General features: G+C 42.2%; 2 protein-coding genes across 2 annotated transcripts in view; one reads left to right on the forward strand and one right to left on the reverse strand.

Moving 5' to 3' along the window:
• rsrc1 (arginine/serine-rich coiled-coil 1) overlaps positions 1-15,608 on the reverse strand; it is a 189,883-nt gene extending 174,275 nt beyond the window's left edge. The window contains exons 1-3 of the mRNA XM_020507583.2: positions 15,479-15,608; positions 14,391-14,580; positions 8,911-9,033 (exon numbers count right to left, since the gene is read on the reverse strand). Coding sequence (XP_020363172.1) covers positions 8,911-9,033; positions 14,391-14,566 — 299 coding nt within the window. The 5' untranslated portion in view covers positions 14,567-14,580; positions 15,479-15,608. The remainder of the gene's footprint in view (positions 1-8,910; positions 9,034-14,390; positions 14,581-15,478) is intronic.
• Positions 15,609-18,553: 2,945 nt separating this feature from the next.
• Positions 18,554-26,016, forward strand: LOC109909713 (short stature homeobox protein 2-like). Its single transcript, XM_020508721.2, has 5 exons — positions 18,554-19,337; positions 20,688-20,896; positions 23,239-23,296; positions 23,828-23,916; positions 24,454-26,016. The coding sequence occupies exons 1-5, from the start codon at positions 19,091-19,093 to the stop codon at positions 24,745-24,747; spliced, it is 897 nt and encodes a 298-aa protein (XP_020364310.1). The 5' UTR covers positions 18,554-19,090; the 3' UTR covers positions 24,748-26,016.
• The last annotated feature ends 465 nt before the right edge of the window (positions 26,017-26,481 follow it).

Here is a 26,481-nt window from a genome sequence, read left to right on the forward strand (position 1 = left end):
ACATATCTTACATTACTCATATCACATGTATATACTGTATTTTATACCATCTACTGCACCTTGCCTATGCCGTTCAGCCATCGCTCATCCATATACTTACAAGTACATATTCTCATTCACCCCTTTAGATTTGTCTGTATTAGGTAGTTGTTGGGGAATTGTTTGATTACTTGTTAGATATTACTGCACTGTCAGAACGAGAAGCACAAGCCTTTAGCTAGACTCGCATTAACATCTGCATGTGACAAATAAAATTATTTGATTTGAGTAGGGTGCCTGGATTCTGACAATTTTTAGGGCCTTCCTCTGACACCGCCTGGTATAGAGGTCCTGAATGGCAGGAAGCTTGGCCCCAGTGATGTACTGGGCCGTACGCACTATCCTCTGTGCCTTGGGGGTCGGAGGCCGAGCATTTGCCATACCAGGCAGTGATGCAACCATGCTTTTGATGGTGCAGCTGTAAAACCTTTTGAGGATCTGAGGACGCATGCCAAATCTTTTCAGTCTCCTGAGGGGGAATAGGTTTTGTTGTGCCCTCTTCACGACTGTCTTGGTGTGTTTGGACTATGATAGTTTGTTGGTGATGTGGTCACGTTCTGTTGCATAATTCAACAAGTGTGCTAATAGCAGGATACACTCAGATTAAAAAATCAACACGCTTGGATCTAGAATACATCTATCTATACATACTTTACATTGTTTGCAAGATCAGACATTATATCACACAGCCCGGTCCTCCATTTACTGTGGTGCACAATCATCTCCTCTGTCTTGATCACGTTGAGGGATATAGGTTGTTGTCCTGGCACCACACAGGCAGGTCTCTGACCTCCTCCCTATAGGCTGTGTCATTGTTGTCGTGCCTGGCCATGCAGTCATGAGCGAACAGGGAGTACAGGAGGGGACTGAGCACGCACCCCTGATGGGCCCCCATGTTGAGGAACAGCATGGCGGATGTGTTGTTCCCTACCTTTACCACCCGGGGGTGGCCCATCAGGAAGACCAGGATCCAGTTGCAGAGGGAGGTGTTTAGTCCCAGGGTCCTTAGCTTAGTGATGAGCTTTAAGGGCACTATGGTGTTGAACGCTGAGCTGTCGTCAATGAATAGCATTCTCACATAGGAGCTCCTTTTATCCAGGTGGGAAAGGGCAGTGTTGAGTGCAAGAGATTGCATCATCTGTGGATCTGTTGGGGCGGTATGCAAATTGGAGTGGGTCTACGGTTTCTGGGATAATGGTGTTGATGTGAGCCATGACCAAAGAAAGTCATGGCTACAGACATGAGTGCTACCGGTCGGTACTCATTTAGCCAAGTTACCTTAGTGTTCTTGGGCACAGGGACTATGGTGGTCTGCTTGTAACATGTTGATACAGACTCAGTCAGGGACAGGTTGAAAATGTCAGTGAAGACACATGCCAGTTAGTCAGCGCATGCTCGGAGTACACGTCCTGGTAATCCATCTGGCCTTGTGAATGTTGACCTGTTTAAATGTCTTACTCACATCGGCTACGGAGAGCGTGATCACATAGTCATCCGGAACAGGAGAGGGAGACTACTCAGACAGCCACGCTTCAGACACAACGTGTTCTTAATTAGCAGGTGTGCTCTTAGAGGCAAGATGATGGGGAGTTTTTTCGCCTCCGTCCTTTTTATTTATGTGTATTTATGAAGTGGTGGAAGATCTGAGGCCCTTACCATAATAGTGTTTTATTGTTTAAATGTGGACGGTTATGCTGTGTGCTTAAGTGATTTCAGGAACCTCACAACTGTAGTATAAGAAATATCATAAACGCTGAGACGAAACATGTGGGCTCACGGTAAAAGGGGGGGAAGAATGAGCGACACAAAGCAGACACGCATTCCACCTCGGAGGGGGAAACCACACATAATTAAACAAATAAGTGCATCTGAAATATTGCCTCGTAAAACCACCAAACGATTCGTTTTACTCCGACAGAGTGAAACAAAAGAAAGAGAGTACATTTTTCCCACCCATAAATAAATTCAGAGGTGATGTTGAGAACACGGTGTCTCAAAAAATATTATAATAATAATAATAATACGTTCAGAGAAAACTTCTCTGCGACATCTGTCGCTGCGGATCATGAAAGTGTCTGAAGCCCAAAAAAAAAAAAAAACAGATGCCGACAGATATTACATTTTATTACTGATCAATCTGGGGCTTCTTACAAGACGGCTCTCTAACTGATGGGTTTTCATCAGGCCGTACGACACACTGCAGCCGATTGTTGATAGCCCAATAACCATGGGGCTCACTTCAAAGAGGGCCGCATCAGGTCCCTTAAATCAACACACACATGCGAGCGCACGCACACACTATTCACTGACGAAGCTTTGACTGCCTGAGCAATATACTGGTCCTGCGCAGAAGCACTGAGGTACTCCAATGCACTCCTCCAACCAATCACAGGGAGGAAGGGTGGACACGTGACAGGTGATACATTCCTCCACGTGTCTCCGACTTGGCCAGGAGCTCCATCACGGGATGCCCCAAGCCGGACGGACAGAACGAAGGAAAAGAAAGAAACACTCTCCAAATCTCAAGCTCGTTGAGAAAGTGTTTCATTACTTTTCAAAGTGTCCGGATTTCAGTCAAGAAGCACATGATCCCAATCAATTTTTTCATTTTGCCGCCCTTTTTTTTAACAATTAAAATATTAGATGGATAAGTGAAACCACATTTCCCCCTCGCTGTACACAGGTATAAGACAAGTGCTGCCTGCCTTGGAGATTCCATTAGTCCACAATTTGCATGGCGGCTGTTCTGGGGAGGGTGGAGAAGGGGGTGACAGTGGTTCTCCTGACAGGCCAGAGCACATGGCTCTGCTTAGCACACACACGCATAAATGTATGCACGGACACACAGGCATGCAGACACACAAAGAGACAAATTGGGAATATAAGTATATGAATTGTTTTTAATTATAACAACTAGCATCACTAGTTGTCTAGAGGAGGCCTAGCCTAGGGGAGACATGTCCTGCAAAGTATTCAAACAAAGCTGTCAGTGAGTCATAAGTAAGATGCTGGTACCTGGGCTCCCAAGTGGCGCAGCGGCCTAAGGCACTGCATCTCAGTGCTAGAGGCGTCACTACAGACCCTGGTTAGATTTCAGTCTGCATCACAACCGGCTGTGATTGGGAGTCCCATATTGGGGCCCAGCGTCGTCCAAGTTAGGCCGTCATTGTAAATAAGAATTTGTTCTTAACTGACTTGCCTAGTTTTTAGTTTTTATTTAACGAGGCAAGTCAGTTAAGAACTAATTCTTATTTACAATGACGGCCTACCCCTAAACCGGACGACGCTGGGCCAATTGTGCGCTGCACTATGGGTTGTGATACAGCGTTCCAATACATCCATTGGTGTCATGAGAAGGGCTAGCAGCTAATGTTAGATTCAGCTCAGATCTCCGACAATGCATTCAACGCCATTGGTGATCGCTATGCGCCTAAATCATGTTGCTGTTAAAAACCCTGGTTTTAAAATGGTCCAACTGGTATTTGAGGAATAAATTAAGATAGAATAGAAAGCTGTGACCCTGCTCTGTTAAGCAGAAAATTAAACTGCTTTCAAAAGTGTTTTTCCAACGACTGGGCATGCATGTTTTTCTCCCTGTGCCACTCGCAATTTGAAAGCGCCCAGAGGAATATTATTTTCTCCCATAGAATTGGACAAGCTGACCAACTGAATAGGTAAACCCTTCTACCTAATCAGTTGTACAACTGAAATGCAATCCTATTGTATTATCTGGTGTTGAATACTCTTTGATTTTATTTAACTAGGCTAGTCAGTTAAGAACAAATTCTTATTTACAATGACGGCCTACCCCGGCCAAACCCGGACAGCGCTGTGCTAATTGTGCGCCACCGTATGGGACTCCCAATGACGGCCGGATGTGATACAGGCTGGATTCTAACCAGGGACTGTGGTGATGCCTCTTGCACTGAGATGCAGTGCCTTAGACCGCTGTGCCACTCGGGAGCCTAGTTAAATGCAGGTTAAATAAAAAAAATTAAAGGGCCCAATCACAGAAAATGGCTATTGAATGGAGAAGCGTGTGTAGCATACCATACGGCTGCAGAAATGTGTGTAGGCGGTCAGGGAGGCGGAGGATGGACATACGGTGGCCGTTCATCTAAGCTTAATTGAGAGGAAGCCATGGTCGTTCGTTAAAGAAAAAAGAAAAACTGAAAACTCTGCCGGTCGGCTACTTCATGGGGTTGACCTCCTGAGTCAGACAGGGGTGCCCCCATCGGGAGTGAGTGGCATGGGAGGGGGGGGGGGGGCGAGACCAGTCTGGGCTGTGGGGTACGGCGTGAGGTGCCCCCTTTCCCCCCCCCACAGCGCCATTAAACCCAGGGTTCTGAAGCCACTCGCTCCAAACAGCTCAATGACAACACACAGCCTGGCAATTAGAAATAATTAGGCAGTCATTTTAGTGGCAAGTCTTTTTAAGTGCATATATAACGACGCAATGATGCTTATTAGCCGGCCCGAGTGAGCCGAGACTCAAACGGCCACCGAAATAATTATGCCACTGATCACAAAGCGTCTGCACATCTCTGTACTTCACCTTAATGCGTTTCAAAAATCCACTTCATTACCTCCAGTAATTAATCCTCCATTAATTGCAGGAAAAGCCCAGTTTACCTCCCTTCGTTTCTAATTATCATCTTATAAATAGTTATGGTTCTAATTAATGTGTTCATTAGGCAGGATATTTTTCTCAAAGCCGCGCTCGGAGCCAAAGGTTCAGCGTCTCTCTCAGAAGCCTAACCAGCCAGAAGGTGAGGCCATTCTGGTTGCATTTGCTTTTATTTTACTACATTCAACCTCCTAATTGGCATTTAAAACCCAATTTGGAAGAACTTCAAGAAGCTTAAATGGAGGAGAAACGTAGGGAAGGGAGAGATTCATTTTGTATTCAGTTTTCCGATACCAGGGCAAAGAGTCTTTCTCTCTGTCTCTCTCTCTTGTTCTCACACACTTTCTGTCTCTATCACACTCTGGCCAAACGGGCGAGCTCTTTTCGACGTGATGAAATGAACGTACAGCTCATTGTGTATTAGGAGCTGCTGCCATCTTTCTCCAAACCGGTCCAAATGTTGACTGAAGGGTGAATGACATGTCTGTTTATTGAGGGATTTCTTAAGAGGTAGGAAGCTGCTAGTACTACAAAGTGAAAGCAGAATCCTGAGCTCTCCGTTTGAAGGCCAGAGTGCCGTGAACAACAGAGAGAACCCGAAAGGCCCAGTCAAAGCGAAAGCCTCTGGACAATAAATACATTATCCGAGCGAGGTCAAGACAGAACAACAGCCCCTAATATTTACAGAGACAAACCAATCTGACAGGCAATATTGGGTGATTAAAATAAATTGTTGTCAAGGTTTTCTTCACGTTTCGCATTCAGGAGCCACTGCTGTTTGGCGGACCATAATTTCTGACACGGAATGAATTTAGAGCAACGTCTAGTCGAGCTCTTTAGTGTCAGGAGGTTCCTACGAGATGCTCAAAGACCGTCCAAGTTCTCTGTGGCACGGTTGTTTTCTGAACAAAAATAAAACAACAAAAAACATTTTTGCAGAGGAAAACCTAAAAGCGAATGAACCCTTAAAATCGGTCTACTCCAAAGCGTTGGCAAATTGGATTATTGCATTGGGGCTTTCACAAAGCCTTGTCTGTGTGTCTGTGCGTGCGTGTGTGTGTACATGCGCATGTACATGCGCTCGTGTATGTGTTTGTTTAGCGGTAGAACAGACTCTGGCTGATCTACTGCGCGGGTTCCCACCCAGGGGAGTGGGGCTCGGGGCTGGTGCCGAGTGTGTGCCTGGAGGAGGGTGGGTGGACGGTGGTGGACGGGGGGGGGGTTTGGCAGGAGAGGGGAACAGAGCCTCGCGGCGAGCCAGGGATGAAAGGGCCCGTCCGTGTCAGTCACTTACTCCTCTCTTTGGTAAATAAAGGTTTCTGACAACAAAGCAGCGAGCAGCGCTTCACTGGCCTTTAAAGGGGATAAATAAAAAAGACTGGATGCAGAGGGGAAAAACCTCTGAAAAAGCCTCTCAGATTCTCCAAAATGGAAGCATGTTGATTTGTATGAAGTAAAGAGCATGCACCACAACCAAACCGGGTCATTTTTCAGCTTAAACCAACATTTTGTATAAAATCGGGTATAATGAGAGAACTGGAGGAAACATATATCCCTCACCACCAGTCTAGGAGGTGAATGAGAGGAGAAAGCCCAGTGGTATAACAGACCATAGAGGAGCAGGTTGTCCTGTAAGCAGCATTCAAACACACACACACACACTAAACAGGTTAGGCTACACACTCATTGCTGACAGTAGAAAAACTATGATGGAGAACTGTGACACAAAAAAATAAAAACATTTGAGTTGTTATTTTCTGCTCTTACCAGGTACTATACGAATTCACATCTTTCTTTTTCTACATCCTATTCTCAAGCTATGGGGTAGATACCCGGATTTGGGTTGTCATGTCGGCAACACACACACACACTCAGATCGGATCCCCATAGCACACCACTGGGCCCAGACCCACCAGACACACTGATGGGTTATCCAGATTTTGTGTAAACAGTGATGACCAGAACTTTCTTAGCACGTTTTCAAAGCCTATAAACTCTTGACTTTTTTTTCCTTCCCTCTCTCAGAAAGGCCTGATTCTCATCCCCCCCCTCCTCTCTATACTTGGTGACCTTTGCACAGGCCCCTAAAGTGGTGCAGTCAGGAAAAGCCATCAAGCAGATGTACTGCGGCCGCCCCGCAGTAGATTAACCCGGAAAGTTGCTGTGCAAAATAAATATTGGGCCATCACTTACGTCTTGTGTGATCTTCCAACAGCGATCCGAGCAAGCGACTACTACGCCAACGAGAGGGTTTCCCATTCTGATACCTCCGAGCTACGGCATATGCACTATCCCAACATGCACACTAGTGCAGTCCTAAGGAGCTCCTAGTCCCTGCAGAGTGCCAGAGCGACAGTGTTTCCTGGATGAGTTCACTATCCTTAGGGAAGGAGGGCATGATAATTAGGGGCTCCTCCGTTTGATGCAGATGACAATCACAGTGATCCAACAACTCTGCAGTTACCTGGGCTAAACCCTTACACAAGCACTATGCTCCCCGAACGGAACATGTCACTGAAATATTAATGAGAGAAATGTAAGCATCTTTGCGTGCATGTATATGTATGTGGGTGGGTGTATGTGTGGGTGCGTGCGTGCGTGACGTCTGGTGTTTGAGGTCAAGTGGTAGATTAGTAACGCTATGATGGCCTTCAATCCCTTCCCGTGAACCTGCCATTGATTTAACACTGACTGACTGACTGACTGACAGACAGCCATGGCTTTAACCTGTGACTCTCCTGCACCCCCCAACTTCCCCTAAAATGTTCCTATGATCCCATCCGTAATTCTTAACCGTGTTGTCTTCGTTGGAGCAGGTTTAGTTGAGTTCAGATAGACGTGTGCTCGGTGCCTAGCCATCCCCAGTGAACTGGAGCCGGAGCGGTGAACTGAGCCATAACACCTCTCAATATAACGCTGGCTTGGAGATCTGACTCCTCTGATCAAAGGGAATAAACATTAATGACTAATGGATAATCTGCTACACTTGTCTGTTTTGCATTTCGGGGGGTTAGATTGGCCACCTCTGGGGGGGGGGGGGGGGGGGGGGAATCTCCACTCTTCAAATCATTTTCTGATTGCAGATGGAGTCGCTTTAGAATAGTAAACACATAAGAGCTTCATAGAGCATTATTCTTATTTCCTATATATATATATTTTGTATTTATACATATAGGATTCTAAAGAAAGTAATATCCACCCCCCCCACCAACTGTCCTAACCTTTTCCCCTGCAATATTTCTATGCAGCTGTTATTATTCTCATTCCTCCGAATAATATCCCTCTCGTCCCATCCTTTTTCTCTCCCCTCTCTCATATTCTATATCACATGCCACGCGGGCGTCCCGGGCTGCTGCAAGCGAGTGCCTCATATCCTGTCAACTTATCAATCACAGGGGCCCTGTCCACTCAATCCACCTCTGATTTATCAGGCAGCCTCGACCCAAACCCTTTTAACACGACAGTGACAGATAGCAGCCCAGACCATGGCAACCTGTTCCACTTTTGTCAAGTCAGACATTACGAAACTTGCTGTGCTCCCCCCACCCCCACTGTTAACCCCCTGCTTAAGCCGTTTTAAATCGCATTGCTTCATTTTTGGATTTTTCTCAAGCTTTCGCCTGCAATATCAGTTCTGTTATACTCAAAGACAATATTTTTACAGTTTTGGAAACTTTAGAATGTTTTCTATCCTAAGCTGTCAATTTTATGCATAAAACATATTTTTAAAAAGCCTTTTCTTATAGTGCTAACAGATTTAAAAACAGTCAGTCAACACATGATAATGATGATAATAATATTTCAATAAACCATGAATGGATAATTCATGCTGCCTGCTTGGCTGGCACTCACACACACACGTGCACGCTGGCAAACACACACACACCAAGTCCCTACAAATATTGTTTTTGTTGTTTGAATATGTTTTGCTGTAAACTGAACTGCAAGCAAAATGGCAACATTCAGTTTGTGGTTGCTGGAACCAATCATGATCAAATGTCATTACATTGTGAAATTCAGCCAAAAATCTGGGAAAAGCACAGGGTATGGGTACGGTGAAGAGAGTATAGTGTGGGGTGTGTGTGTGCATGCATGTGGTAGTCAGACACCTATTGAAAGCCAGCACCTTCTACTGTCCATCCTCATACCCACAAAACTATAGTAGTGCCACTGTACTCTCTTGAGCCCTTCTCTCCCCCCACCCAGCCCCCCACCCATCCCCACTACCTCAGTCCCCATCATACCTGCGGGTGCGGCTGCGTGACCTACGGGAGCGGTTGGTCCTGCCTCGGTCTCTATCTCCACTACGACTCCTCCTCCTGCGAGACGAGCCGTGGGACGAGCTGCTGCTGGACCGCCGCCTGCGTCTAACACACACAGATACACACACACAGAGGATAATTCCAGTCATTGATTAACCCGCGCTAGAATGACTCACTGTGCTGGTCTGAGTTTAGCAGCTCAAACTCGTCTTCTTCTTAACCACATATTAACCACTCGCTCACCCCCTCGCACCCTCTCCCGTGTTTCCGCCCCAAGCAGTATATTCTCTCTTATTCTCTGTGTTCTTACCCGCCTTTCACAACACGTTAAGACTGAGCATCAGAGAAAACATGTCTCCCAGTCCCATCTTATACATAAAATAACTTATGTTATAATAATTTAGTCTGTTGTTAATTTCAGTAATCAAATAATTCCCTCATTACTTTCCATACCTAGCCCCCTAGAAGTGCCGGTGGTTGTTCATCAAATCTATCAAATACTTTTGTTGTGAGTGAAAGAGCGCGCAAGAGAGAGCGCTGTATTAGTATCTGCCGGGGTTGGATGGATCGCAGAAGCGGGTTGGTTCAGGAAGAAGGCTTCCATCATGGCCTTGACTCAAGCACTTCACACACGGGTTCAGCAGAAGAAACGTGCAGGACGAGACATGTTATTTGAACTTGCGGTATACACACACAGGCGTGTGACGATAATGTTAAGAAAACACAGCTGGTTCGCTCAAAGCGAAAGCTGCCACTACGGCACATGAGAGGGAGGCTGCCTGTGTACACCGACATGATGGAAGCCATCCAAGTGAATAGTGGGAGCAGGTTTGACATGTGCACTATCACTGACTGTGTGTTACATGTCAACTCAATGGGTTGTGTGGGGGAGCTCTTTAATACCTGGTGAACAGCTAGTGAACACGTGCTGCTCTTCACTGGAGACTTCAGTTAACGATTATCTTTACGCGTGTAGTGTGCCTTCCAATTGGCACCATATTCCCTATATAGTGCACTACTTTTGACCAGGGCCCATAGGCAGATGTAGCCTCATACATAAAGGCCCAACTTAATCCATAGACCCTGTATCTATTTTCAACCCAATGTCCATTCATTGGCCATGTCCAACTCCTTGATTTGTCAGAAGCATTTCCTAGGCAGCTAATGAATGGCTGACTGAATAGGAAGACTGAACGCTAAGGGGTTAAACGGCTACAACCAGCCCCACCTCACTCCGCCCAGCCGGCCCCAGATCAGCGAGCCATTCTCTCAAGAACACCAATGATTTCCCATCTCGCGTAATGGACCCTGACCAAAGTGCATAAATAATGACCATCAACCGGCCTGGTCTAAACGACTGCAGAGGGAGTGTCGAGCGTGTGCGTGTGTGTAGGAGACTGTCCAGTATCCTGTGTTAAAGAGACCCTCAGCGGACATCATCAGCAGTCATTTACTCACAGACACTTTCTCTCACACACAACCTGGACAAACACATTTAAAAATGTATTTAAAAAATAAAAAAGCCTGTGGGTCTAAATGATGGCAGTAACATCAACTACTAACTACTGGTAATTACATTTATTCATTGTAATAGCCTATGTCCAACAGGTAAACACATGTAACGTGTTGGTCCCATGTTTCATGAGCTGAAATTATCACTAATCTGGCTTTTAAGTCAGTCTATAAAAATTTGCTTTTTTGTTACAAATTTAACTAGAACCATGCATAGTGCACTAATTCACTAATAATGACTAACTTCTTGTAGCAGGCATTAGGCTATAGAAAATTAACACAGATGAACAATCTCTCAAGAACACGTGCTTGTAATTATCCTTATATAATTATGTTTCATGCTTATTGCATATGTATAATACACAGACTAGACAGTTAGTATAACTGGTTAAAATGCTACGAGTGGTACGTGGCACCCCAATGCCGCGCGAGACAAACTGAGCATTTATTTTCCAGAATCCAGAATAATACTCTCGTTTTAGTAGTGACTTCTCTGCGCGCAATCTGAGTAGTTGAGACATAAAAGGGGTATCGTTAGAAAAGTTAACTTCTCTATTACAGTAAAATAATGTTGGACCAAACCTCAAATAGCGAGTTGAAACCTCTTTTCAGAGAGGAAGATGTGACCTCTCAACTTTGTTGGCATATGAGAGGGCAGGGGGAGGGGCTTGGTGTGTAAACCATAGAGGAAGAGGTAAAGCGCTAAAACCTGTCCAAAATAAGGCCAATACGTTTCTAAGAGCTCATTTTGGACCTAAGCTTGTCGCCTGCCTTCCTGCCTTTGGGACAACGACTCCCATTGTTAGGTTGGAGCATCTCGTCATTATATACAGAGCTCTGGTGTAAATGGGAAGAGAGGAGCGAAAGACAAGACCAAAAATACAACAGGAGAACAAGCTGTCATGAAAACAAAACAACAAAAAAACATTAATTCTTGCAATAAAGGCACTTGGAATATTGCACAAGACCATAAATTATAATTAACTTGATACATCCCCCAGCCCGACGTCCAACCGGCCTAACAAACGCAGACCACGTAACCGACTTCAGTGGGCAAACGCTCACCTTCGATGGTCACTGGCTCTTCACGGATGAATCCCGGTTTCAACTGTACCGGGCAGATGTGGACGAGCGGTTTGCTGATGTCAAAGTTGTGAACAGAGTGCCCCATGGTGGCGGTGGAGTTATGGTATGGGCAGGCATAAGCTACGGACACCGAACAGAATTGCATTTTATCAATGACAATTTGAATGCACAGAGACAATGTGACGAGAGCCCCATTGTCGTGCCATTCAGCCACACTATCACCTCATGTTTCAGCATGATAATACACGGCCCCATGTCACAAGGATCTGTAATCAATTCCTGAAAGGCTGAAAATGTCCCTGTTCTTCCATGGCCTGCATACTCACCAGACATGTCAACCATTGAGCATGTTTGGGATGCTCTGGGTCAACGTGTACAACAGCGTGTCCCAGTTCCCTCCAATATCCAGCAACTTCGCACAGCCATTGAAGAGGAGTGGGACAACATCCCACAGGCCACAATCAACAGTGAACTGTAACTCAGTAAAATCTTTGAAAATGTTGCATTTATATTTTTGTTCAGTGGAATAACCATATTATCAAGTCAAAACATAAAGTTCTTCGCTCTGATCCTATGTTGTGACGGCCATATCATTATTATCAGAGTATCAGCTGGTCATCTAACCTCTGTTCCAGACAATCTTTAGGAGAATCTCAATTGGTTTTGCTTGACTTCTCCCTCTCCTCCGTCCTCGTCTGCTTTTGAAAAAGGTCAAAGGTAATCGAGGAGCGGAGCCGAGGAAACAAATGCGCTTGTATGAAATGAGACTCCTTCTCCTCTCGCAAATTATCAGGCAAATTATGTTTACAGGGGTAGAATCCCAAAATAAATGTGTACAGTGATAACTAATTTAGCCAGTTGTGCAAGTCATTTTATAGATAAACGGATAAGTATTGTTTTTAAATGTGTGCAATGCTTTTATCCTTTGAGACAACAGCTGATTCAAAGGGGGTGTGGCTGATTTTAAAACACTTCCCGCTAGCTTGCCAGAAGCATACTCTTGTGCATCCTCTGCTGAAGTAGGTAATCGAGGAGGTGAGCATACTCCTCTGTTCACCTACTAACGAATCAACCACTTATCGGTTTCTAGGTCACGGAGGAGAGTAGCACAGAGGAGTTGCAGCGAGGACAGACTTTATCCCAATGAGTATCTCCCACTAGCAAACCACTGTGGGTACTTCCTTTTCTTGTTGTACTCTGTCATAAGGCCTATTAGTGGTGTAGTTGAATGTAACAGGTAGTGGATGTGTAGTGCTGAGTACAACAGGAAAAGGAAGTACCCACAGTGGTTTGCTAGTGGGAGATACTCATTGGGATAAAGTCTGTCCTCGCTGCAACTCCTCTGTGCTACTCGCCACCGTCTTCAAAGTTGTTTCCACGGGTCGCAATTTTTTTTTTGCATGACATGACCTGAATTAAACGTACAAGGCTTTCAAAAATAAAAAGCTTTGTATACGCTTTGTGCTCTGTTGACAAGGCATAAAATTAACTTTTTGGTCCACCAGCCACTGTGGCAGGTACATTGAAAAAATCTTAGATTTATTTTATTTTTTTATCAGCCAAAATATTTGTTTTGCCACTAAAATTATACCAACAAAACACCACAAAAAAATGATGAGCATGGTGTGTAATGTTTCTAAAACAATAAATGTATTACTAGTAAGAAGTAACATGGTATATTGTTTAATTTCATTTTTTGTGACCTGAGCCTTTTAACCAAAATATCACAGATGAGACAAAAAACGTCACCTTCCCCTTTAAGGGCGGGAGATTAACATGGTAACGCGACTCGAGTCGTTTTTCTGCCTGTGAGATTGAGTCTGACTAGTAGAAGCGTTGTCTTTTCTTCCCTAGCAGTTGAAACTCAAACATAGAACAACCTAGCTAATGAACAAAACAATGTAAATTACCAACAAACACAGCCTCTAGCCCAAGCAGTGTTGAAGCGCGAGGTGCAATAGGCTATGTAGGGTTCGTAGTTCTTTAACTGTCTGATTCATTTACCAGCTATGAAACAAAACGGCAGAAATACTTTAAAAACAGCTAATGTTGTATTTACTTTGCTATAAGTATAATCATACTTGACTATTTTTATTCACAAATGCGAGTGAAATGCTTGCACTGTGGCGCACTGACCACCCGCCAACATGGCTGGTGAAATGGGCATCTTACCCACCAAGGCCAAAATCAAATTTTAGGGCCTGTCCGTTGTCATTTCACAGAGATACTTCTTTCATATTAATTCAAAATGAATACAAGAGTATACTAAAATATGAAAATACTACATGTATCAAAATCGATATCCATCTTCTCTCTATTTTTTTTTTGTCCTGCAGATTTACCCATTGGTCAAAAAATGTGTTTTTGATTAGACACTCTTAGTAGTAGTTCTATAAAGTAGTATTATCCTATTCAATTAAAACTGTCTTTCAAGAGTGGTGGCTGATTTTTTTAAATATATATTTTAAAGGCACAAGTTTCACTGACAGATTTAGGATAGCTATCTATGTAGATAGAGGAGAGGGATACAGGATACAAAATGAGTGGCGGGACGGGGGATCCAACCGTCGCCTCCATAGGGCATATGTGGTCCGCGACGGTGGGACTACTACTAGACCAGCCCCCGTTACAGCTTTACACATCCAGTTTGCTCCTTCATTCATGCACCTCTGTTAAACGGCGAGGTAGCGACAGTATACCTGTTCCTCTAGTGTTGCACACAGTACACCTACCACGCATGTCTGTCCTTTCTGTCTGTCCTTTCTGATGTTGTGATGTAGGTCTGCTTCCTCCTATATTTGCCAGTGAAGTAGTTCTCTCATCTACCGATCTCTGTAAATTGCAGTATTTCTATATAGACCTACCTCCTGTCTCTCTCTCTGGAGCGACTCCGCGAGCGGCTGCGTCTGCTGGACCTCTTGCTGCGGCTGGTCACCCGGCTGCCAGAGGAGCTGGAGGAAGAGGAGCGCCTTCTGTGCTTCTCCTTCTTCTTCCTCCTGCTACGGCTGTCCTCCTCGCTGTCAGAGGTGTGGCGACCCATTATCCCTCACTAAACTGGGTTGGAGGAGAGAAAGCATAAGAGGACGTCTTATTTAATCAAACACTCATTTATTGATTGCTCAGACGAAACAGTAGGCCTACATCTAGCCGATTAAACTTTACTCCACGATTTAAGATGGAGTTGAGCGGCAACTAGTGTGGGCGGACTGGAGCTCTTTTTATTTAAAAAAATAAATAAAAAGAGAATAGCGTGCGACATTGTTATGTGTAATTGCAGGCTATTTTTTGGGTGCTGAAATCAGTTGTTTTCAGAGTGCAGTCCGCCAACACTAGTCGCCTCTCAACTCCATCTTACATCGTTGAGTTTAGTCAGCCAGCTTAAATCCTGCAATGCGTAGCTATACTGTGGCTAGTGGCTTCATTGTTTAATGTCCCTCTTCCATCCTCCAAGACTGACATGTACTGGATAAATAACCGTTCTATTCTGAATATACATGAGCAGTCAGTATGCCAGAGAGCTACTATAGCTAGCTAACTTCCCCAACTCGGCTCCACCTGCCTTGTAAGAGAGCGTGGACAGAATGTAAACAATTAACAGACATTATCATAGAGCTTAACTAGCGACAGTTGACTAGCATAATGGCTAGCTTTCCATTCTAAAATAATTGTTCAAATAGCTATCACGTATGCCTGTGTTAAAAATATACTGTGAATTTTTAATTTGCAGGTTATAGCATGCAGACAGAATGTGCACTTTCAGAACTGCTGGCATGCTAGCTAACGTGTTAGCTTTCGCTTGCAGCTAAACACAGCTGACTCTATTCTAGGCATTTTTGTGTTACGCGCGCCCTTCTGCTCGGTAAATCGCTACAACGTTATTACCAGCGTCGACGTATTTCAAACATTACTTATACAGTGGCTGTAAGTTGGGGGGGGAAACAACAATTCATACCAGATATCTTGCTACAAATGTCCCTTCTTCTTCTTCTTCTTCCTCCTTTTTCTTCTTCTTCAGTGGTGTTTATCCGCGGTTGGCATCCAACGTTATGGTGCATTACTGCCATCTACTGTACTGGAATGTGGGCCAGAGACAGGGAGAATTTAATCCTACCTGCCAGCCCTGTTGCTCTTAAAAAAGTATATATTTGAGACTAATGACGTCTTTAAACTAAATTCCTGTATCCCCTTCTCCCTCACACTAGATATCAGCCTCTCTTTTTCCGTCTGTTACTGCCCACACTGTAGCAATACATGCTACTCTGTTTCCTGGCAATAATGACACTTTCCTTTTGGATACTTTCCTATCACATTTAAGGTCTTATTCAACTGGCTGTCTCCCACCCTTAATCTTGAACAAATAAATATCCCCCTTAATTTGAAAAGCACTTGAAATACACCACCATGCACTGCTCAAAAGACTACTCTAGTAGATCAAGAGCACATCGATTGGAGAACGTTCGGATGAAACATGCAGTCAAGAGAATCTACAACAGAGCTATCGTTCGTGTATATCTCAATCAATGATCTATAGGCTACTGTAGAGATCCTACTCTTGTCATATTTTGCCAATTATGTATAGCCTACATTTCGTGAAGTTGCATAAGTTTTTTTTACAATATAGTATATAGCCTAGGCAATGGGGGAAAAAGTAGGCTAAAGTTGTAGGCCTATACTAAAACGTGCATTTTTTATTTTAGGTTATTATGAGTGAACAATCAACTGTGAATGCTGAATAATATCCTAATTGGTTATTATTACAAATCTTACTGCTCGTGTAATTTGAGAAAAAAATGTTGAATTGTAGACCTATTAGGTCTGCAATCAATATTACATTTTTACATTTGGCCAACATTTTAGTCAATTAGCAGTCGCTCGTATCCAGTTATTCTTACATTCGTAAGATGCATTCATCTTAAAATAGCTAGGTGGGACAAACACATATCACAGTACAGTCACGTTTAGCCTCTCACATATCAGTATAAGTTATATTTAGGCCTATTTCAAAAGAACATCGCATAATCCAATTTCGCGTAACTTGACGCATTAGCACCTGAAGTTCATTATAGGGCAGATAGGCTACATAAACAAAGTAGAATATTTTTATTTTTTTTGTCTTTATTTATGGTTAAGATTGTCGCATTGCATGAAAATAGTAGGATATGAAAGTCATGTCAATGATGTCAGACTTTTCCAAGTTTCGTCTTTTAGCCTACTTTTAATAAAGGACTCTTCCCAAATGGACTACCTCTCAAATAAATGAGTGAAAGAAAGCATTTAGGGTTGCTCGAAGAACAACATTCGTTTGTGCACCCCATGCATTTGCTCACATTAGGCCTACGTTGAATTAATAATAATAATTCGTAGGTTTATGATGTAATGAATTGAATAGGAATGTTGCTCTTTGGTCCATAGGTTTTCTCTTTACGCGCAACACACATACACACACACACACACATATACACACACACACACATAAACGTACGCACAAGGCACACACATACCCATACATACCCACACAAAAATAGCCTACAATTGTTTTGGGTTGATTATCCATTTAGGCCTATTGGAGTGAATGCAAGTTATATAGCATATCAACTGCTAAAATACAGTAGGCCTAGTCTAAATAAATGTCCGATAGCCTATAGTTTTTTTGTCTCTCGGTTTTCCTATGTTAAAACTTTAACTCTGAGATGTTTCAGTGGTAGCTTACCTATGCGGAATGCTAACTTGTTATTAACTTTATGGAAATTGTGTTCTATTAGTAGCCTAACCTTCAAGACATCCCACGTTGAAATGGATCGAACATGTTTATCTTTGCAATTTATAGAACTTAAACTACTAAAATGTGTAGGTATTTGTACTTATTTTGATATAAATAGCATGTTGCAGATTAACTTGAATTATCTAGCCTAATAGCAGCCTATAATTTCTGCTGCTTTCAGAGGACACAGAAAAATAATGAATGCCTAAGGTTCAAGAGCGGAGACATCATGAATTTTTAATAAGGGGAATTGTTCGAGCCTGTGTGTGGAAATAGTATTTTATATAGATTATCAATAAATGAGCTTAATGTTGCATCAAATGTACAAGTGATAGCCTATCATACCGCTGTATCCCATCCCATTCCGGCTTATGTTTTGCCTTTTTCAGTTCACTTAATTGCTTTGTCCCCACGGCATCCAGTAACCTTCACCATAAGTGAACCATTGTTTATTTATTTTGCAAATATGCAATAATTTCAATAGGCAGTCAACTTAAGAAACCATAATTAACACGCCCAATGGCAACGCATCACATGAAACGCTTTAATTAAACGTTTAGTTGCTGTTTAACATTCTAATGGCGTGAGAAAGTCTATCGAGATTTGATATTAACCAATAAAGATAGTTTCCCTAATGACTTCAGATTCAAACATAGCCTATAATTGCTGTTTTGAAAAGTAAATACATTCTCTAATAAATTAAGACAAAAATGTGAGATCAGTTTTGGCATTTCAGTTGTCATTTTAAGGCATTTGAAGAAACAACTATTGATCATAATTATTTGGCCATCATTAGCCTAAATTAAAAACAGGTTAGCAAAAAACAAAATAAGAGACGAATAGTTCATATCTTCCAAATCAAGGAATACATATGTATTATTATTATTATTATTATTATTGTTGTTATTATTATTATTAGTGTGATTATTATTTATATGATAGCTCCTTATCAAATTGTTTTTCTTATCATGACAAATTACACACACAAAATGATTAACAACTAACATACACAAACTATCAACATGCTGCACAGTTTATCTGTTCTTGCTTCAACTATGTGTTTAGTCGCTCTTATTCGAGTACATACAGAACAAACATATCGTTGCATGTTAATCAAGGTGTGTGTCTGGCTATGGTGAGCCTCCACCATCAGCCTCCCAGTTGGTCCTCTCTTTACCTTTCTCTCTCCGTATCACTGTCAGTGTCTTTTTTTCCCCCAGATCGCAGAGATTTGGAGGAAGCTCCGTTATGTGCTCCCCGAACAAGCTTGTCATTTTCGGTTTTAGCCACACCCCTGCAGAGATCCTGCCCATCTCCCTGGTGTTTAAAATACTAACTCAGAACAATAGCAACGAATCCACGCTTAATTAAATTAATGAGTCCTTCTTGTCAATCTTGGATTAATGGCCAATAGCAACCTCGTAAGAATGATGTGAAATCTGAAGGGCTGCTAATGTGTTTTTCGAGGCTGTCGGTATATGGCGAAGGGAAGGGGGCTCATCCAGGCATCCTGAGGGGAGGTAATTTGCACGGATCAAGGGGCAGGCGTTACAAAGTATAAATACTGTGACTTCAATAGCTGATCACCAGCAGGTTGGAACTCCGCAGCAAGAAGACATTTGGCCGAGATCTTATACATTTAGCTGCAGCACGCGATACAGAGTTGGCAACAACACCACCTTGCATTTAGGTCGACTAAAATAAACACTCTTGATGTCTTAAGCTGTGGCGCAACTGAGAGAGAGAGAGAGAAAACGAGAGAAAGCGTGAGAGAACAAGACGGGGAGATTTCTTGGAGCAGTGATGGAAGAACTTACCGCATTTGTGTCGAAGTCTTTTGATCAGAAAGTGAAGGAAAAGAAGGAGGTGATCACGTACCGGGAGGTGCTGGAGACCGGATCCGCGCGTGCCAGGGAGGGTCTCGCCAACGAACCGAATCGCGAGGAAATGAACGATATCGCTCGGGTAGACGCGCGATCGCCAGGCAGGGAACCGGACATGCTGGGACCAGAGAGGACCAGGGATGTGGGAAGCCCGAAACCGATCGATGGTAAACTAGCCTCCTGCTATGCGTTCATACGGTTTTCTTATGTGATTTACTCAAATGTAACTGCTTTGAGGTTATACAAAGTTAAATGTTCTTGAATTATACTTTAGGAATATCCCGTGCGCTAAAACAATAATAACTTTGACAAACATGTCGCGTGCCTAGTCAAAGAAAATAAGCATGCATGTTTTTATGTATATCGCTTAGAAAAAAAGGGTATACGTTTATAGGCCTACGTGCATGGTTTATCATTCTTTTCTATTTGGAATGTTTCCCAATTACCGGTTTGGCTTCAAGTGACTGGGTGACACTAAAAGTAAGCTTAAGTTTATAGCCTGGTTGTTGTCATGAGGTGTAGTCACTGTGTAATGCAATGTTGTGTGTAATATCAGGCCCATAATTGAATTAGGTAGGCCTATCCGGTTAAGTGCTTTTCTGTCTGAAGATAAATGGTATAGCATGCTTTTAAAAGATCAACGCATTTATTTTGGAATTTACAAATTACCATGGCTGGTCACTGTGTAACCCACTCTGACGCTCGATGCAATTTCAGTAGCAAGAAGAAAGGTGTTGTAGAGATACTCATCAACGGCATAAAGACAAAAAGGCTGGAGAAAAAATATGGCTATTTAAATGATCCAATAGCACTAAAATCAACAGGCCTAGCAGAAATTATTCATATTAAATCTGTGTATATGTCTTTTCAATAATAATTTCATTTGATTATGTAATAAGTAATTATACATTCTAATAATAATCATACTTTTTTAAATAGAGTATTAATAACCCAAGATGTTGCTTTAAAGCATGCAGGCTCTTTCGCTATATCATATTGATCACTAATTTCATTGGCCTAAAAAAACAAATAGCCTAATTGTTCCATTAGCTGGGATGGGAATCTTTTACATCTTCAAACGTTAATCACAGTCGTTTCACTTTATACAACCGTGGAGAGTTGCATTGGGCAGATAAAATGAGATGAACCCCACACTTGCATACCCGGTAGGCCTAAATCATATCCTAGTGGTTACAATACCATTGTAGTGACATCATGAAAATATCAACCGAGCTGCTGGACCTATATCCAATATAGGACACAGGAAAACCCTAACTATGATGAGCGATCGGACGTACAGTAGTGGGCACCTTTATGCATATTTATACGGAATTAATAATTGAAGACCTTTCTGTAGGACCACGAAACATTCGAAGCTGATATTTGTGTAATGCTTGGGAGGATGGATCCACATGTTCGCTTTAGGAAGGTCGTTGTGTGATGCCTCCTCCTCTACCCTTGTATAGCTGAGGCCTTTTTCCTCACCCTCATTCATTTGCTGCTACCCCTCTCTGTAGGTACCACGCACATGAAAGAGAGAAAAGAGGACACAAAGCAAATGGAGGACGAGGCACAGACTAAAATCAAGCAGAGGAGAAGTCGGACTAACTTTACACTGGAGCAATTGAACGAGCTAGAGCGGCTATTCGATGAGACTCATTACCCTGATGCCTTCATGCGCGAAGAGCTGAGCCAGCGGTTAGGGCTGTCCGAGGCTCGAGTACAAGTAAGGGGCTCTCTATCTTATTTTCGTTTTTACTCTGTGTGTAAAGATATCGTTTGTTGCTCATATTAGGCATATTTTACAAAAGCGAACCGATGATGTTATGCATCCTGGCTAGAGAGGAACAGTTGTCCTCATGTTCTCGACTATACTTTTAAGCACAGAGGGAAACCATGTACCAACTACAGGTCTCTAGAGAATGGGGTTTATTGACATGCTTCTTGTGGCTTGAAGTTATTTGGGATTACATTTTTGGGGGGCATAGCACCATTCTAAAATGTGATACTATAAGCAATTGAGCAACATTTTATCATGGATGTAGTATTAGCCTGGCAAAAAAACCTCACATTTAAATGGTTAAATTGATGTAATTTCATTTTCTGAAAATGCTGTGCGTGTGCGTGTGTGTGTGTGTGAGAGAGAGAGAGAGAGAGAGAGAGAGAGAGGGAGAGAGAGAGAGAGAGAGAGAGAGAGAGAGAGCGAGAGAGAGAGAGAGGGAGAGAGAGAGAGAGAGAGAGAGAGAGAGAGAGAGAGAGAAAAGTAAGAAAGAAAGAAAGAAAGAAAGAAAGAAAGAAAGAAAGAAAGAAAGATGTTGTTCCATTAAAAAAATTATAATAAAGCTATACAGAATCTCAATTAGGGCCTAGAATCTTTTCATATAGATAGGCCTATTCTGCGCTCCATATTGTGCCAAGTTTTAGATTACAGTTTTGTTAAAACTATTATTATACATTATTTTGATTAAGAAACGCTTTTTTAAATCAGATATTCAAATTCCTGAAGAAAACAAACACAATATTTGTCTTCGCTTTATTTGTAGCCTATATGTTGCTCGCACGAGATACATCTGTCTTTTATTTTTTCCACCGGGAAAGACCATCTGTACTACTGAAACCCAATAAGCCGTTTTGGAGAGGGGGGGCTTCAATCTCTGTGTAACGGGAGAAGAGCGACTGAGCCGGGCAATGACAATGAACATAGACATCGGTTCTGATTTGATTTATCAAACCCCATAATATCTTATTTCAGCCTCTTTCATCCCTTATGCCTTGGCCCAGGGAGACAACGGAGCGAGTATTTATTCATATATGTCGGTTCTTTCTAAAATATCATAAAACGGGCCCAAAAGACCTCCCTCCCCCCCAAAAAGTTAAAGCAAGCGCTTTTTGCAACGTCTCCCGGCGAGAGTTGGAATTTTACCAAGGCGTATTGTGTCACAAGCAAGGCGAGTGCAAGGAGCACAGCTCGAGGATTTACATAAATTATGTATTATTTTCCTCCCAAATCAAGATCTGCCGCTCTTTCAATTTTCAGTACATGATGTAAACGACCATGCGATTTATGAGGCCCTTTTCTAGCCACAGTTGCATGCAGGGATGAAAGGACAATTTATTTTTGTTTTTAAAAAGTAGTAACATATTTACTCACTTCATGGTGGGCTTCTTGCCTCTGTTTTCATTCTACGACCATAACATAAAGATTTATAATAAAACCAATAAGACACGAGATGTATGTTATATTGCTGTGTTGACGCGGCTACGTGGTCAAAATGTGAGGTTGGAGCGTAATATATATTGATAGACTTATCAATATAATTTCTATTCTATCCATAATGAAAAAGGAGAATTGATCAACTGTGTTGTGGGATAATTTATCCACAGCTTTGTAGGGGATTCAAAGTAGATTATCATAGTAATGAGACGCCTTATCTCGGTTCTAAGATAGCCTACTACTCGGGAAATTATGCTTTTCATGATCAGAAATAAAATAAAGGAGCTATCCTCAAAAAGAGCTTTGTGTAGGGCGTGTTATGGCAGTAATTAAACGAAACGGTAAAGCATGTAAATGATTCAGTAACATAGATTTTCCTGCAGATTAAGGTAATTAATTTCACCAGCTATTAACGAGAGAGAGCCTTTCTCAGATCGCGTTGCTCAGATGTCCAAAGCCGTAATCACATGCTGCTATCCGATATCAGAGAAGCAATTCGGTTCTTCTGGGACGCTAATCTATAGAAAGATGAAACCGGTGCTGAGAAGGTAAATTATTTCGGTCCAATATAGCCTGCAAATGTCGAACAAGCGTGTTTACACCGCTATAATATGATAATAATGCCCCCCCCCCCCCCCCCATCTCGTTGTGGTCTACTTTCTTACGTTGTATTTAGCTTGCCCCCTTGTTGTAAATGTAATAATTAAAATCTGGTGTTAAGCGCCTCTGCATTAATATTTCAGGGCTCCTGTGGGATATAATTTTTCTGCGGTTGTAGTCATTTTGAGCGGAATTACACATGCCCTCACAAGCAGCTGCCAATCACGGTCACTAATTAATTTCTCTCCCCGCAGGTTTGGTTTCAGAACCGGAGGGCCAAATGCAGAAAGCAGGAGAATCAGTTACACAAAGGTGCGTTTCTATTATTTGTCCACCTGCAATATCCTATTTTAGGCGTGATGATAATACGGGTTTACATTTGGAGAGGGATACAAGAACATGTATGAAAACCATAAGCGTGCCTACAAATTGAAATGCATCAAATGCACAACAACGGCTATAGGCCAGGGCTTTCCCACCCGGTTCCTGGAGAGCTACCGTTCTGTAGGTTTTCACTGCAACCCTAATCTAGCGCACCTGATTCTAATAATTAACTGCTTGATAAACTACATCAGGTCAGTTGCAACTGGGGTTGGCTCGAAAACCTACAGGACGGTAAGCTCTCCAGGAATAGGGTTGGAGAGCCCTGCTATAGGCTATATATGCAAAACATCTAAATGGAGTTTTCATGGCAGTAGGCTCCCTGCATCTTTATCCTGTTGTGCTATTTTAACTCCATTATTTTGTATAATGGAATTATTCGTTGTTTTCAGAGTATAAATATTTGCCTCAATTATAATATGGAGACTATTTCCCTTACAGATGTCCTATCTTTTCTTCCAGGAGTTCTCATTGGAGCCGCGAGTCAGTTTGAAGGTTGTCGCGTAGCGCCATATGTCAACGTGGGGGCCTTACGGATGCCATTCCAACAGGCAAGTTACTTTGAAGCGTGCAGTCTTTGACTAAACCAATCCCCAGACTGCTGTCTTGGCACAGGCCTTGTCCATGTGGAATGGACAACATCAGTGTTCTAATGATAGGGGGTTACAAAAATCGTATTCAGGTAATCTTATAAGGCCTTTAAGGATTGTTATCAGACCCTCGAGTGAATACCCATTGTAGCCAATGCCACAAAACATGTTGATAGAAAACCCCCGGTTGTAAGGGATTTTTAAATGGTGTTCTCTAATGGTGGTAGATTTGATTCAATGGATATAGTGTACTGTATATGGGCTTGCATTAAACATGTTCTCCCTTAACATACAGACGGGTTGGATTCAATTCCATCTAAATTCCAGCAGAAAAGGACTTGAAATATGAATAGAAAATTCCCTTTTCATATTCATATTATTGGATGTAATGTAAATGGAATTGGACCCAATGAATACTTGATGTAATGAATACAAGACAGCCTTCCACAAGTTAGCTAATGTGTTTCTCCCCTCTCTTCCCCATCCGTGCGTCCGTAGGATAGTCATTGCAACGTGCCGCCCTTCTCCTTTCAGGTCCAGGCGCAACTGCAGTTGGACAGCGCGGTGGCCCACGCGCACCATCACCTGCATTCTCACCTGGCAGCGCACGCTCCTTACATGATGTTTCCGGGCCCGCCATTTGGTTTGCCCTTGGCTACGCTCGCGGCTGAATCCGCCTCTGCTGCCTCGGTTGTGGCCGCAGCTGCAGCCGCCAAAAACACCAACAAAAACTCCAGTATTGCAGATCTGAGACTCAAGGCCAAAAAACACGCGGCAGCTCTGGGACTGTGACTAGGCGTGCAACAAGGCGTCTATGGCGTCTAAAATGCCTACATTATTGACTGAGAGTAATCGACAAGGCAGAGCGACTTTTAAAAAAAGGCTTACAAAGTGAAAGCAAGGACATATTTATGTTGTTTTTTTAAATGAAGGACATCATGTATAACTATAGAAATAGGCTATTTATGAGATTAAACAAAGATAACAGACTGTGAAATCGATAATAATTGTGGATCTCAACGAAAAGGGCGGGAGATGATGTAGGCTACATTTTCACAATGCAACGTGGGAACTGCACCAACGTGAAACAAGGGTGTTGTCAACGAGCAAGATTGCCAAGAGGAACGATGCCGCTGGGACGTTCGATTTTTTTGTGTGTAACAAGTCGAACTATTCTGCGTTGTTTTTCGTTATTAGGCTATATTATTATTTCCTTTTGAAACTATAGAGGCTGGCCTCGCTATATTTCAAAAAAAAAATAATCTGTAAAGGAAACAGCAGATGTTCGTGAACGGATAGAGAGACAAAAAAATACCCTTATGTGACAGGTTTTTTCTGTTCTTCTTCTTGTCCAAATGAAAACTCCTCTGCAGTGTTGCATGAATGTCTTTCCTCACAGATGACGTAATTTGAGTCGGTTCCATTTCACTCTCGTGGCTCTCCCTCCATGGACAGCAGACATACAGACACTCTGAGGAACTACCGAAGCTCTCACTTGAATGTCACAGTATTTGGACCTCATGGCTTCTAGCCATGCATGGATGTGTGGAATTCAAACATTTGCCACAAATGTTCCATTATTTTGTAAATGGTGAACTTCAGTTAATCTATGAAGTTTTTATCCAATGCAATGAGTGAATTTGCGAGTGATTCGACCTACTGAAAGGGCAATATAATGTCACTTTTTAAGAACAACAAATATTTGGACAATAATTGCATTAGGCTATATGTGAGACGGTACGGGTCATATATGTAAAATATGTTAATACACAAGAAACATGCATTATTTTTGTTGTTGTTATTTTGTGGCTTATGAATGCATTGTGAGAGCATTCATGTTTTCTATTTTACTTTCCTTCCGTGTGTAAAAATAATGTGCATTCTGTAGGCTATGTAATGTTGATTTTTTTATAACAGTGAAAGTGAACGTAGCCTACCTGAGGCCCGGATTTCTAAAAATATAGGAATTCTTTAACTTTTTTCATCACTTATGTGAAACGTGAACTCACCTAAACAAAATGTTTTCGGTTCATAGAATAAATCAACTGAAGTTTCTTTTTATGATAGCCTCTGTTTACATTCCTTTTTTTATTACATTTTTTTCTCTAGTGTGGGGTGTAGCCTAGTTTCAATGGATAAACATTTTATTTTATTTTATTAATTTCAGATTGTTATTACTGTATAATTATTCCATATTATTTTTACACTAAGGGTATTATTACAATTTTGAATAATAGGCTAAGATGTATTATTATTATTGAGCCTATTACTTATACTACTTCTGCTACTACAATCGATTGTATTCAGGTCATAGGCCTAGCCTATACAGACTTTTATGGGAGGCTACATCAATTATTAATGTTTTGATATGTTTGATCCAGTTGTGTCAGGCCGGTTTAGCCACGTGTTATTTTTCTCTCAAGACCATGGACATCTTTGTCATAGTCCCTAACCTCTCCAAACCAATACATTATTCAACATTTTTTGTTATATTTCAGCGCTCTGTGGGAGAAGGTGTCAAATGTT

Source organism: Oncorhynchus kisutch, linkage group LG18 (genome assembly GCF_002021735.2).
Source record: "Oncorhynchus kisutch isolate 150728-3 linkage group LG18, Okis_V2, whole genome shotgun sequence".
Taxonomy (NCBI): Eukaryota; Metazoa; Chordata; class Actinopteri; order Salmoniformes; family Salmonidae; genus Oncorhynchus; species Oncorhynchus kisutch.

What these genes read in the sequence shown, in the direction of transcription:
- LOC109909713 (XM_020508721.2), top strand. Translation starts at nt 19,091, where the DNA reads ATGGAAGAACTTACCGCATTTGTGTCGAAGTCTTTTGATCAGAAAGTG. An exon ending in TGTCCGAGGCTCGAGTACAA is followed by an intron (nt 20,897 to 23,238) that starts GTAAGGGGCTCT and finishes CTCTCCCCGCAG; the next exon opens with GTTTGGTTTCAGAACCGGAG. An exon ending in TACGGATGCCATTCCAACAG is followed by an intron (nt 23,917 to 24,453) that starts GCAAGTTACTTT and finishes GTGCGTCCGTAG; the next exon opens with GATAGTCATTGCAACGTGCC.